The sequence below is a fragment of the Cephus cinctus genome, unplaced genomic scaffold (genome assembly GCF_000341935.2).
Source record: "Cephus cinctus unplaced genomic scaffold, Ccin1 Ccin1_scaffold1161, whole genome shotgun sequence".
In the NCBI taxonomy this organism is placed as follows: domain Eukaryota; kingdom Metazoa; phylum Arthropoda; class Insecta; order Hymenoptera; family Cephidae; genus Cephus; species Cephus cinctus.
Window position 1 is genome coordinate 154451 of NW_014333651.1, and position 11631 is coordinate 166081.

The window sequence follows — 11631 nt, forward strand, 5'->3', positions numbered from 1 at the left end:
TCCCCCTCCCTCCTCCCCCTCTCCTGGACTAGAAAGGAAGAGGAGAACGCACACACCTACACCTACGCACAGACAATGAAGAGGGTGTCAAGCCGTGACCGTGACGTGGTTCATGCACGAACGAAAATCGAACTTTTCGACGAATAATGCTCGGCCGCCATTGCTCTAGAGAGTCCGCTGCTGATCCAGAGACGAGAGGATCATCTTCCGAGGTGACTCCCAAGGATTTGATCCGCGCCGCAATCACGTAGCCTGAAAATTGGCGAGTGACGAGTAACGACTAGTGAGAAACGCTTGGATTCACCTTACCTAAAGGTGCGTAAAGGCACATGTGCGTAATCGATCAAGGATGAACATGAGAGAGAGAGAGAGAGAGAGAGAGTGAGTAAAAAATCCCACGGGATGTCTAAAGGAATAAAAATAGGAAACATTCTGCCGGGGATCCACGTTTAGGAATCTGCATAGAGATCTGCATACAGGGTGAAATTTCAAGTCGAAAAATTGAAGTCATTAATCTCGCCGCTAAGTAGGCATAATATTTGCATATCGGGTTAGGAGCTCCGATTAGGTAGCCGATTTTTCCCGTAGTTGATCGATCGTCGTAATTCCCGATGATGATTCCTTGAAGGACCCTTTTTTCCATGAACGCCCCGCTTAAGCCAGCCGAGCGATTGTCATTCAAAGCGACTTGGAAAGAGAGAACGAGGGACCGGGAGACGTGGAGAAAGATCGGACCGTTGAAATTAGGGCGAGCACCCAGAGCACCACCACGGCGACTCTACCACCACCAGAGTGAGGTAAGAGATGGGGAGGCAGGAGAGAAAGAGTAGGGTAGGCCCGACCGAAAGCAAGGGAGGGCAAAGGACAGTCTGTCGAAAGGGGAGAGTATAGCCCCATGCGACAGTGCTGCCAGTGCTGCCAGTGCTGCCAATGCTGCCAATGCTGCTAGTAATGGTGCTGGTGGTGGTGGTGGTGGTAGTGACAATAATTGTGACAGTGGTAGTGCCGGTGACTAAGGGTGGTGGTGGTGGTGGTGGTGGTGGTGGTAGCCGTACCAAGAGGGGCATATCGGGCTGCAGCGAGTTAAACAAAAAAAAAAAGGATTGGAGCAGGGGATGCTGCGACCTGGACCATATGCATATTAAGCACAGATGCCTAGTTGGTGGTGAGTAACCGTTTTGAAAAATCCAGTCTTACCGCGTTTGCGTGGTCGCCCTCTTGTTCCCGGCGAGAAGGAAAACTCGTAGATAGTGAAGGAAAGAAGAGGGAAAAAAAGGATAAACAGAAGGCGTGACGTAAAAGAAGCCTACCCACCCGTCGCTCCGTGCCGATCTCTTGTCGATCACTTGCCGATAGTCTCTTAAACGCGGAACACTGTCGCAGAAAGTATCGTGATTTTTCTTAAAGCATTTTTTTCCCCTTCGAGCGAACGTTCAACTTTTGTCCGGAATGTCGATCTGGATCGATAACCCGAGGACAAATAAGATCCTGCAGATTTTTCATCGGTAGTATGATCGGTGGTATATCGGCGCTCATTAGCGAGGGAAACCCCCGTAAGATCGGTAGAGAGCCGTGTCGATCCAATAATCTCCCGTTTTCGTGAGGGACTTTCTGATCGGCGACAAAACGAACGCCATCACGCTTCGCTGCATCTCGCTATTGGAACTGAGGTTATGGATCGGTCGGCTTGCCGATCGGCCAGTATCCACAGATACTGGATACACTGGCTGCGGCTGCGGAATACGGCACTTCCACGGTTCGCTGCTCCTAATCGTAATAAACGTGCCAAGGTGCCTACTTGCGCGGGCACCTTAAAACCGATTTCTATCTCTCGAGGTTTTTCGCCGATTCTAGCACGTGCACAGCCGGCTAGAAAATAAGAGAGTGTCAAAGCGTGAGAGAGGGAGAGAGGGAGAGAGGGAGAGAGGGAGAGAGGGAAGCACGAGCACCGCAGGAGAATCGATCCTCCTCAAAGAAACACGCGAAAGGCCTTATTTTTGGATTTTCGAACCGTCGCGACCTAGATATCACGCGACGATACCTTCGAATACCGATCGCTTCTTTTCTGCTCAGTTTTCTTAGAAGTTGGAATTAGGATGGACCCTACTGATCGAAATCGGCATGCCGACGCCGATGCCGACGCCGATGCCGACGTCGTTCGGCGCGGGAATCGAGTAAAACGCGTGGCGTTGCGAAAAGCAAAGCACGTCTGATCGACATATGGCGCCCTGAGTCCCGGAGGGTGTGCAGTTCCTGTGTCGATGGGAAACGCGATTTCTCGCTCGACGTCGATTTCTGGCAGTTCATTTCCGAAAATCATATTTTTCTGGCGCGCCCGAAAAGGCAGGATCGTTTGGGAATGGTGTCAGTGACCCCGGGATATAAAAATTTTAGGAAAACCAAAAACATAGACAATAACCGATGAACGTCAAGAGGGCCCGTTCACTCGAGGAGTTTCATACACGAGAGCGCTGCTGGGAGGCCTAGAGGAAAAAAAGGCCCTTCGAGTTTTTCTCGGCGGCGCCTAACGCGATGTGTTGCCCCTTTTTTCCCTTCTTTTTGCCTTCGAAAACTGCGCGCACGCGTTCAGCATCTTCTCTTTTGCTTCCGAGTTGCCTGCTCTCCCTCCCCCCCCTCTCTCGCTCTCTCTCTCTCTCTCTCTCTCTCCTCGCGTTCTCTACACGTTGACCCTCTCACAGTTATTTGTCTGGCATCGGCAAAAAAGCGCCCGCGCAAAAACCGGTACCTCCCTACGTGAGTCAGAGTATAGTAGTAGCACACGAGAGAGTCAAGAGGAGTCAGAGAGAGAGAGAGAGAGAGAATGCAAAAAGGGGCGAAGGGAGGAAGAAAAAGGAAAAAAAAAGCAAAAACGAAAATGACCGAGAGAATCGAACGGGCCTCGAGAGCAAAAGGATCCTGAATGGTCCCACTGAGTAAGCAGCAAACAGACTTTTATGAAGACGTTACACGGATCCGTAGGCATTTGACAAATTTCGACTTTCGTTCTCGACCGCTTAAAATACGCAACGGCAACAGACCCCATAAGCAATTCCAAAAAAAAAATAATAATACTACTTGAAAGGGATGAGAGAGTCGCGCGTGTTGGGCCTGTTCGTGTCGCCGCATCCAGAGGGATCTGCGGGCGAGCAGCATGCGTGTGTGTGCGCCCGAAAGTGAGAAAAATAATCTAGGAGAGAGAGAGAGAGAGAGAGAGAGAGAGAGAGCCCGACGAATGATTTTTGTAAGAAAATCGATGCGTCACTTTTTCCCGGTCTGGGCCCACTCTCCTCGGGTGTCGAAAACGATTTTCGGCCCGATCTCAAACCGTGCTACACGCTTGGGCAACAGAAGGCAGTCGAGTATGACGGAGCATTTTCGATTCGAAACCAAAGAGCCACGTATCGTGGAACACACGAGACGCAACGCAATGCGCCGCGACGCCAAACGCTACTGGCGTCACACGCACGACATCACTTTTTAATCGATCCTTTTTATTACTTATCAAATCTTCATTGGAAAATCAGAAATTTGATCCACCGATCCATCGATCCACCGATCAACCGAGCCCTTTAGTAGTTTTTCCAATTTTTCAATGATACTGGCACTGCGAGTGCGAGTGAGAGGGTATTACTGGCGTTTACGTGCGTAAGACAAGGACAGACATATCGATCGTCTGAATTTCGCGTTCGCCCTTCCCCAGTTCTAAACGCTTGTCACTGTGACCATGAATGAACGTAGCTATCGAATGATATTTAAGTATCGACAGGATACATCTTATTTCTTATATAATATTGTACGTATAGCTTATCTTGTTCTCGGCTTACAAATATGTAACATCGCACCATTTTAAATGATACGCTAATTCTCATTACTTGTATTTGCTGTTTATCTTTGATTTGACATACACACGGATAATCGAATAGAATGAAATGAGGCGGCACACATGCACATGTGGATACAGAGATATAGGTGTGTCATGGGTGCATAGGGCTTCTCGTATGAGCACCAAGGTCTACCAGATCCTAGAAGCGGAAGCCTGGCTGTACCAAGTGGTGGTGGGGCGATGGCGTAGGCAGGGAGAAGAGAGAAAGAGGGAGCGAATGAGTGAGCGAGAGAGAGAACATACGAATAAGAGGGACCCGAGTATCAGAGAAAGGAAGTGTAAGAAGAAGAAGAAGAAGAAGAAGAAGAAGAAGAAGCGAGAGAGCTAGTGACTGATTGTCGGCAAAGATGAAGTGGGTGGGGATGCGACGGGTCACTATGCAGTGGGGATCTAAAACGCGTCTATTTGGGATTACACGCGAAGCGCAAAGTTCCTGTACCACGGCGCTCGCGTGATGATAGAAGCTCGAACTTGGACCCTCGTCTCTCTCTCTCTCTCCCCCTCCTATTCTCATTCTCTCTCTTGTTTCATCTGATCGTTCATATCGTACGAGCCCTCGAAGCTTTGCCCACCGTGTACAACCTTTAAGGAGTTTTGAGACCAGACAGAGGACACCAGTCTTCTCTCTACCGAGAGAGAGAGAGAGAGAGAGAGAGAGAGAGAGAGTGAAGAAGGGAGGAAGGGAGGACGCGATATGCTCGCTTAATTATCTCCCCGATGTTCTCTCCTCTCACGTATGCGCATAGCCCTGGCAGTCTCACTCTTGTCTAGGGAGCGAGGGTAGGGGAAGCGCTCGGCGTCGCCGTCGGCTGGTGGGGATGCGGCCGTGGGGTGGGGGTGCACGCTCGGCTCGAGCCTTCCGAGGGCCGAGAACGCTCGAGCAGCGCAAAACATTCAGTCGGCAAAAAGTAGCCAAGGGGTGAGCATTACCCCATGGTAGCGAGCGAGAGAGCGCCTCTAGAAAAACAGTAAACACCGGGCAAAAACACGAGACGCCAGATACGCGTCTCCTGCTATTTCCGCTTGCGGTTTTAACGTTCTTAACGGGTGCCCGAAATCGCGAGGGACATTTTGTTGAACGCGTGCGCGCACCGGCTACTACGCAACCACGAGGATCGACGACACGACGCAACCTTCCCTCTACTGAGCCCGTCGCCGTCGCCGTCGCCGTCGCCGTCGCCGTCGTCTTATCGTTAACACCAAAAACATCGTGACTACTCTCGCATCGTATCTCTCTTCGAACACGAGGAGGATCAAGGAGAGAGCCCGCGATGTGGACCTGACCCTGAATTGACGATTCTCTCGGTCGAGAGAAAGAGCGGGAGAGAGAGAGAGAGAGAGAGAGAGAGAGAGAGAGAGAACGTCAAGTGACAATCGCCAAGGAAATAATCGGAGATTATTTGGCCAGAGAGAATCTTGCCGGACGGATATCTATCCGTCCCGAAAAAGAAACGGAAGCACGGCAGAGACACGGATCAGAAGCCAAATTGTAGATAGACAGAACGAAAAAAATTGAGCGAGAGAGGGAGTGAGAGACGGAGATTCAAAGAGAGTAGATACACGAGAGAATAGATAACATAAAGAGTAAGGAAGAAGAGGGGAGAAGTTTCTCACGCAATCTCACGCACGCTCCGGGAACACGAAGCACGTAAAAACATAACTGAGCGTATGCGCCGATATTTCAAAGGAGCCCGTCGAACCACGCGGGTCCAATCTACAGTCTCTCGAAAGAGAATTATTCCCTAGTTAGCCTTTGTTAAGCCTTGGGGTGAAGAGATAGGCCAAAAAGCTGGAGACGAGGACCAAGTGTGCCGAGGAGAAGGAAAGCAGATCAAGTACATCGGCCAGATAGAATCGTCCGATCGAGTGAAGAATCGGAATCGACGCTCGATTAATTAAGAGTCGCGCTCGCGAACCTCTTTCTATCCTAATTACATAAGTTACTCTGCACTCCCGAACGTCCGTATATAATAAAATATTCATACCGTTCGTACATATATTCGGGTAAACGCGATCGGTTATCTGTGATACGTCGCGCGGTTCCTCGCGTACTGTTGTTGTTGTTTGTTGTTTCTTGTTACTGGTGTTTCTATATTCGAAGTAAGAGCAGAGGAAAAAAGAGAAGGAACAGGACTATAGATCGAAAGTGAAAAGCGAATAAAAAGTGGCGAGAGGGCAAAGACTAACGGGAGCTAAGAGACGATTGTGCGAAGCGGCAGTGATTCTACGGTGATAACCATACTCGAAGGAAATTCGAGAACGGCCTCAAGCTGGTTTACTCAGGATACCCGATCGCGAGCAAAATGGAGGTGCGTGCGATGGAGTACCGACCAGTGGTACCCACGGGGGTAGTGCCCGCACTCCAGGATTATCATGCGGCCATACCGGATCTTAGTCCACCCAGGAGTCAAGGTTCATCGACTGGAGGAGCCTCGTCGATCGGCGACTATGCACCCCGAATGTATACACCTCCCACCCCACCTACGCCGCACGAGGATGAAAAGGTAACAAGAATAGAAAAAACAAAACAAAGAAAGAGGAATAACCTAACCCCATGGAAAAATGGGACCGAGTAGGACTCTCTGAATATTTTATTGTGGCCATTACCGTTAAGGCGCTTCTTCGATCTTTCCGTCGAAAGATCTGCGATGTCCCTCTCTACCCTCCCCCCTGTCGCACGGCCCGGTAATCGCCACGTGAACAGCCCCAGGGAAACTCGGCACGTTCATTCTTCGCGTGCAATTTTGCAGAAACGCAACTAGTGGCAGGATAGTTGAGAGCGCGCCTTCGCCTTCGCCTTCGCCTTGGCACGGCAACGTGTAGGTAGGCAAGACCCAAACTGTAAAGAAAGGCAGGGCCCCCCCCCCCTCCTGCCTTGTCACAATAACGAGAAGAAAATAATCGGTAGTCCTTCGACACTCGAGGAAATAAACGATACCATCTCGAACACTGAGAACTTGTCAATACAGTACAAAGTTAAGGGATGAATGGACCGTCAATAGATTTGTAGGTTACGTAGGCGTGCGGGAGGCTGTAGGATACTCGCTTTTTCTCTCTTTTACTTCCTATATCTCTCTTGCACTGACTCTCTCTCTCTCTCTCTCTCTCTCTCTCTCTCTCTCTCTCTCTCTCTCTCACACACACACACACACACACACACAGAGACCCTTATCCACTTTACTATAATAATTCCATTTGTCCGTCAGGAGATCCGGAAACTTGACCCGTTAAAAAATCCTTTGAATGCCATCTTCTTCTCCCTGGTATATTCTATTCTATAGCTAGCGCTAGATATATGTATAGATTTGTACGTTGTGCGCCGCAAGGTTGGGCGTAGGCTGCGATGATTTTGAGGATTTACCACCGTTTCGCTTAGGCGCAATCTACGTCATTCGGAAAGCATCCCGCGGCTACCGGGGAGATCTCTCGCTCCCGTCTTAATTTGCCGGAGAGTGTTGTTTCTCCGGCAGCTTCGCCCTCGATTCCTCCCTTCCCTCGTATACATAAAAAAGACACGAGGGACGAGGACAGGATGAAGGCTCGGGATGAGAATGTCCCTCTCGTTTGCGCGCATCGGGATTTAAAATAAAAGCCGCTGCAGGGTGAACCGTATTAACCATCCCCTCGTTGGATGCTGCGTCTTGCGCCGCGCATCATCTTGTCGTCTTCTCCTTACGCGCCCACAGGATACCATATTTCTTCCGCGGATAAAAAAACGGGACGCGCCCGGCAGCAGTAGGCAGCAGTAGGCAGCAGTACGTAGGAGTTGTACCTAGTGCAGAAGAGGGTGGAGGGACAAAAAATGTCTCTCTGTCCCTGCGTTTCTATTTTGGGTTCCTATAAAAAATTTTCTTCCTGCCCTCCTTCTACCTTTTTTTTTCTCTACTTTCTCTCTTTCTTCTTATTCCTTCATCCTCCTTACTCAGTCACTCAGTCAGTGAGTCGCATTCGTGTCTCATGAAGTTTGCATGGATTTCTCGGACGGACAGTCTGACTGACTGACTGACCGACCGACTGACTGACCGACCGACCACGACGTCAGGATGGGAGCAGGACCCATTCTGGCTACTGAGCTTGCGTAGCGACTAAGGCGCGAGCGTCTTCCTTTGAGGGTTAGTATTGCCACGGAAGGTAGGACGCATGTGCGTCTACGCGTCTACGCGTCTACGCGTGTGCAGTACACGAGAGTGCGTGTCGGAAGCGAATAGGGATGTAGGGTCTATAAAAAATCCCCTACTCTTGGGGTTGTCTGCCGCTTTGCTGGCTTTCATTAAGGAAACGTTAAGCGAGCGATATACCGTGGGGGAGACTCTTAACATTGATCTTATGCTCACACTGCCGCTCAAGTTCTTCTATTCCTGCGCCTCGTCGCGTCTGCCTTTTGAATCCGCGGCCTCCCTCTTTGTCGTTTGCACTCGCTGCGTGTGAAGGACTTGCGGTTCCTAGGTCCAAAATAATATCGACGATGTTCGCCTCTGTAAAGTCCATCTCGTTAACGATCCCCCTCAGAGTTTCAACCTTCTACCAGTTTTTGCAAGTGAGCCATTTACAAGAGTCCCGGGATCGTCTTGGAATTTCGCTCGAGCTCTGGGTCGTTGTGCACGGGCCCTGTCAATGAAATGCGATGGAAAAAAGAAAAAGAAAAAGAAAAAGAAAAAAAGAACGAGATGCAAAAAATGTGAACTCTCGTTACAACGTTAATCGTTACTCAGTTCTCGCTCTGACCGCTCTTAATAATCCATTTGTTTTCGCAAGGGCGCCTCGAGAGAGGAAACGGTAGTAGTTAGAAGTTAGAGGTCTGCCAGGGCCCGTAGGGTCCCCCGTTTCTTCAGTCCTGAGACGTATCCCCTTTCTTCCTCGATCTCCCATTATCATTATCCTCTGTCGCTCGGTCCGACCCACGTAAAACGTAAAACGTAAAACGTAAAACTCAACCGCTTGGAAGTCGGGGCGCCGTCCGTTTCCCCGGCAAGAGCGATACTGTGAAAGAACCAGAAGAGAACGGAGACCAAAGGGAGGAGAGAATAAGAGAATAATAAGGAGAGCAAGAAGGAAGTAAAAAATAAAAGGAAAAGATCCGTTTTATATTTCAATCTCGGCAAAGCGTGGTACCGTTTACGACGGGGTAATTGTTGCAGTCGAAGCATTCCATCGAGTCGTTCCTCGGAAATGCTCTGGAAAAAATGCACGTGAACGGCGCAAACGCCTTCCCGGGTACGACGTTAAAACTATCCCGAGAGTTCCTTCCTCCCAATCCTGTAGACACAGGGCTTGCCTAATCAATGGTATCCGCGTATCCTAGATTCTCTGTAGGTTTGCTCGCTCTTGCTTCACTGCGCGGAGACTTTGTACTTTCCTACTCCGCCGTGGACCTTCCTGCCTTTTGGTCTTGTTGCGATGCCTGGCTGCCTCCTCTCTCTCTCTCTCTCTCTCTCTCCCCCCCCCTCCTCTCATTCTCCTCACTCTCATTTGTCAACGAGCAGTAACTCGCAGCTAGTATTCCTCGGCTTAAGGTGCACAGTGGGAAAGGTGCTCGTGACGATGTTTGGTAATCTAATTGAAATGAAAAAATAAGAGAATGCAGGAGGCGACCGTGACTCGCACCCATCGGACCGAATCAAGCCAATGAAAAAGTAAAGGCAATGGCGGAAACGTGGTCGGCTCGACCAGTCTCCCGAGTGATGGGTTATGTAATTTTAAGATCGACACTGCGTGCCTCTAGGTAGCTCTGTAATGTAGGTAGATATTCGTACGTGCGTGCGCGAGTACATGCGTGGCCGCCTAAGTAGCTGCGCGGTACAGGTACGTGAGCCTCAAACTGGTTTTTGGTCCTTGATGATGATCATTTGGTCCTGTCGACCACCACGCGCCGCCGTGGCTTTACCTCAACGCAGTAGTGATTTATGCGTAACTTCATCGTCACTTTTGCACGGTTGCACGATATCACTTGCAGGGATTTCATTTCCCCGTGTTCTCTGCGGCCTTCGCCCCCTCCCCCCACCTCCCACCTCCCACCTCCCACGGCTGCTCGCTTACCTCCCGTTCCTACATCGTTCATCTCCTGCTGCCTCCGCTCTTTAGATCTGGCTACGTTTTAAAATCATTTTGATAAGGATTCCCCCTCTAGATAGCCAATCTATTCAGTCAATCTGTACTTCTGAACTGTAAATTATGGAAAGGGTTCGTGTTTTCATACCTAAATGATTTTGAAGGGTCTCGATCATGGGTAGTAGAGACGATACACATCTTTTATGAAAGACCCGTTGGGCCCGCAAAGCGTCACCGCAGAATCTACGATCTTTATTTACACGGGGGGAGCCTCCCCATTTTATTTTTTTCCACCTCTTCTTTTGCCTGTCGAAGTCCCTTTCGACCCTTTCACGATCTTCGAAGCACGTGGGGGCCCGCGTGCGCATTAATGGACCCTTTTCGTTCCGGAAGAGCCCAGTCCCCAAACATATAGCACGTTTTCGCGCGACACGTCCCAAAAGCATGCACTTACCAACGTAACGCATGAAAGTCAAAAAAAAATGGAGATGCGAATGAAAAGCAAAAAATTTGGAGAATAAGAGAACCTAGGAAAATCTTGTAAAGGCTTTGTCGGATTTCTCGAGTTTTTCGGCAAACAAGCCGATGACGGATGAGGCAGCCCTCCTCCCCCCTTCTACGTCTCTCGCACTCTCAAAAAGGGACCTTACAGCCACGTACTGTAAGTGTCTGTTGGTTCTCTCTCTCTCTCTCTCTCTCATTTGTGTGGGAAGATAGAAATAGAGAAGCAATTTCAATGGAGGCTCCCAATAATCTTTGATTCTACCCTGTGAAGCTTCCCTCTGGACCATTGGCAATTTTTCGGATAAGTAGGCTTTACCTCAGACAGACTTTGGGCCTAATCCACTTTGACGCGACTCTGCCTGTAACCGTGTTCTCTCTTCAGCATTGAGCATCGACTATAAGGACGTCTAGGAATAATCGCGCGGATCCTGCCGAGTAGTCCTCCGATTTTCCACACAAGTATAGGATCGACTAAGCTAAAGCGGGGTAAACACGAGAGGACCGAACAGAGAGACGAGTGGCAGGCTGGTGCTCCCCCAGTGGATCGAGCCTACCGGAAGTCGTGATCTAATAGAAAAGAAAAAATGGCCAGATAGACAGCAAGATAGATAGAGGAAGGAGAGCGAGAAGAGGCAGCGAGGAGAACTCCAGAGGTGTATCGAGAGGCAGGCGTCGTCTGTCTTTTTGGATACCGGCGAAGCAGGAAGCGATATAGGTCCCCCGGCGCGGCGGCCAATTTCAGGTTTAATTTTAGCGATCGCCTTCTCGCCTTCTCGCCGAGGAGAATCGACGATTCGACCGTGACTCCCGGGATCGGCTATGCGGCTTTTCGGCTATGCGGCTGTTCGACTGTTCGACTGCTCGCCTCTTACTAGAATCCTAGCGTGAGGCGGCAGGACGAGGGACGTGGCGGGGTGCGGTGCGGGGCAGTGTGGCTGCACGTTAGCTCTCAACTCATTACGATCCTCAGAGACAGGCGAATATTTAAATTGAATTTACAAGTCCCAGCCTGGGGCTACGACCAAACTGGCCCCGACTTTGAGACTTTAGTCTAAAGTATGGGAAGCATCGCAAGCACACAGCGTTCAATAGCGAGAAAAGACTCGTTGTCGTTATTTGTTTAGTGGACGATGAAGGGGCGAGGGTTGGGGGTTTGGGGGGGGGGGGAATTCCTCAGGGAATTAAAAGAACTTTTT

The 11631-nt window shown here is 49.9% G+C and overlaps 1 protein-coding gene across 2 annotated transcripts in view; it reads left to right on the forward strand.

The window, feature by feature from the left end:
* Positions 1-11631, forward strand: part of LOC107272298 (zinc finger protein rotund) — a 45486-nt gene that overhangs the window by 30000 nt on the left and 3855 nt on the right. The window contains exon 1 of one of the 2 annotated variants that reach the window (XM_015749318.2): positions 5639-6387. The exons of the other annotated variant lie outside the window; for it this stretch is intronic. Within the exon in view, the coding sequence (XP_015604804.1) occupies positions 6187-6387 (201 nt within the window). The 5' untranslated portion in view covers positions 5639-6186. Of the gene's footprint in view, positions 1-5638; positions 6388-11631 lie in introns of those variants that run through there. 2 annotated transcript variants of the gene reach the window in all.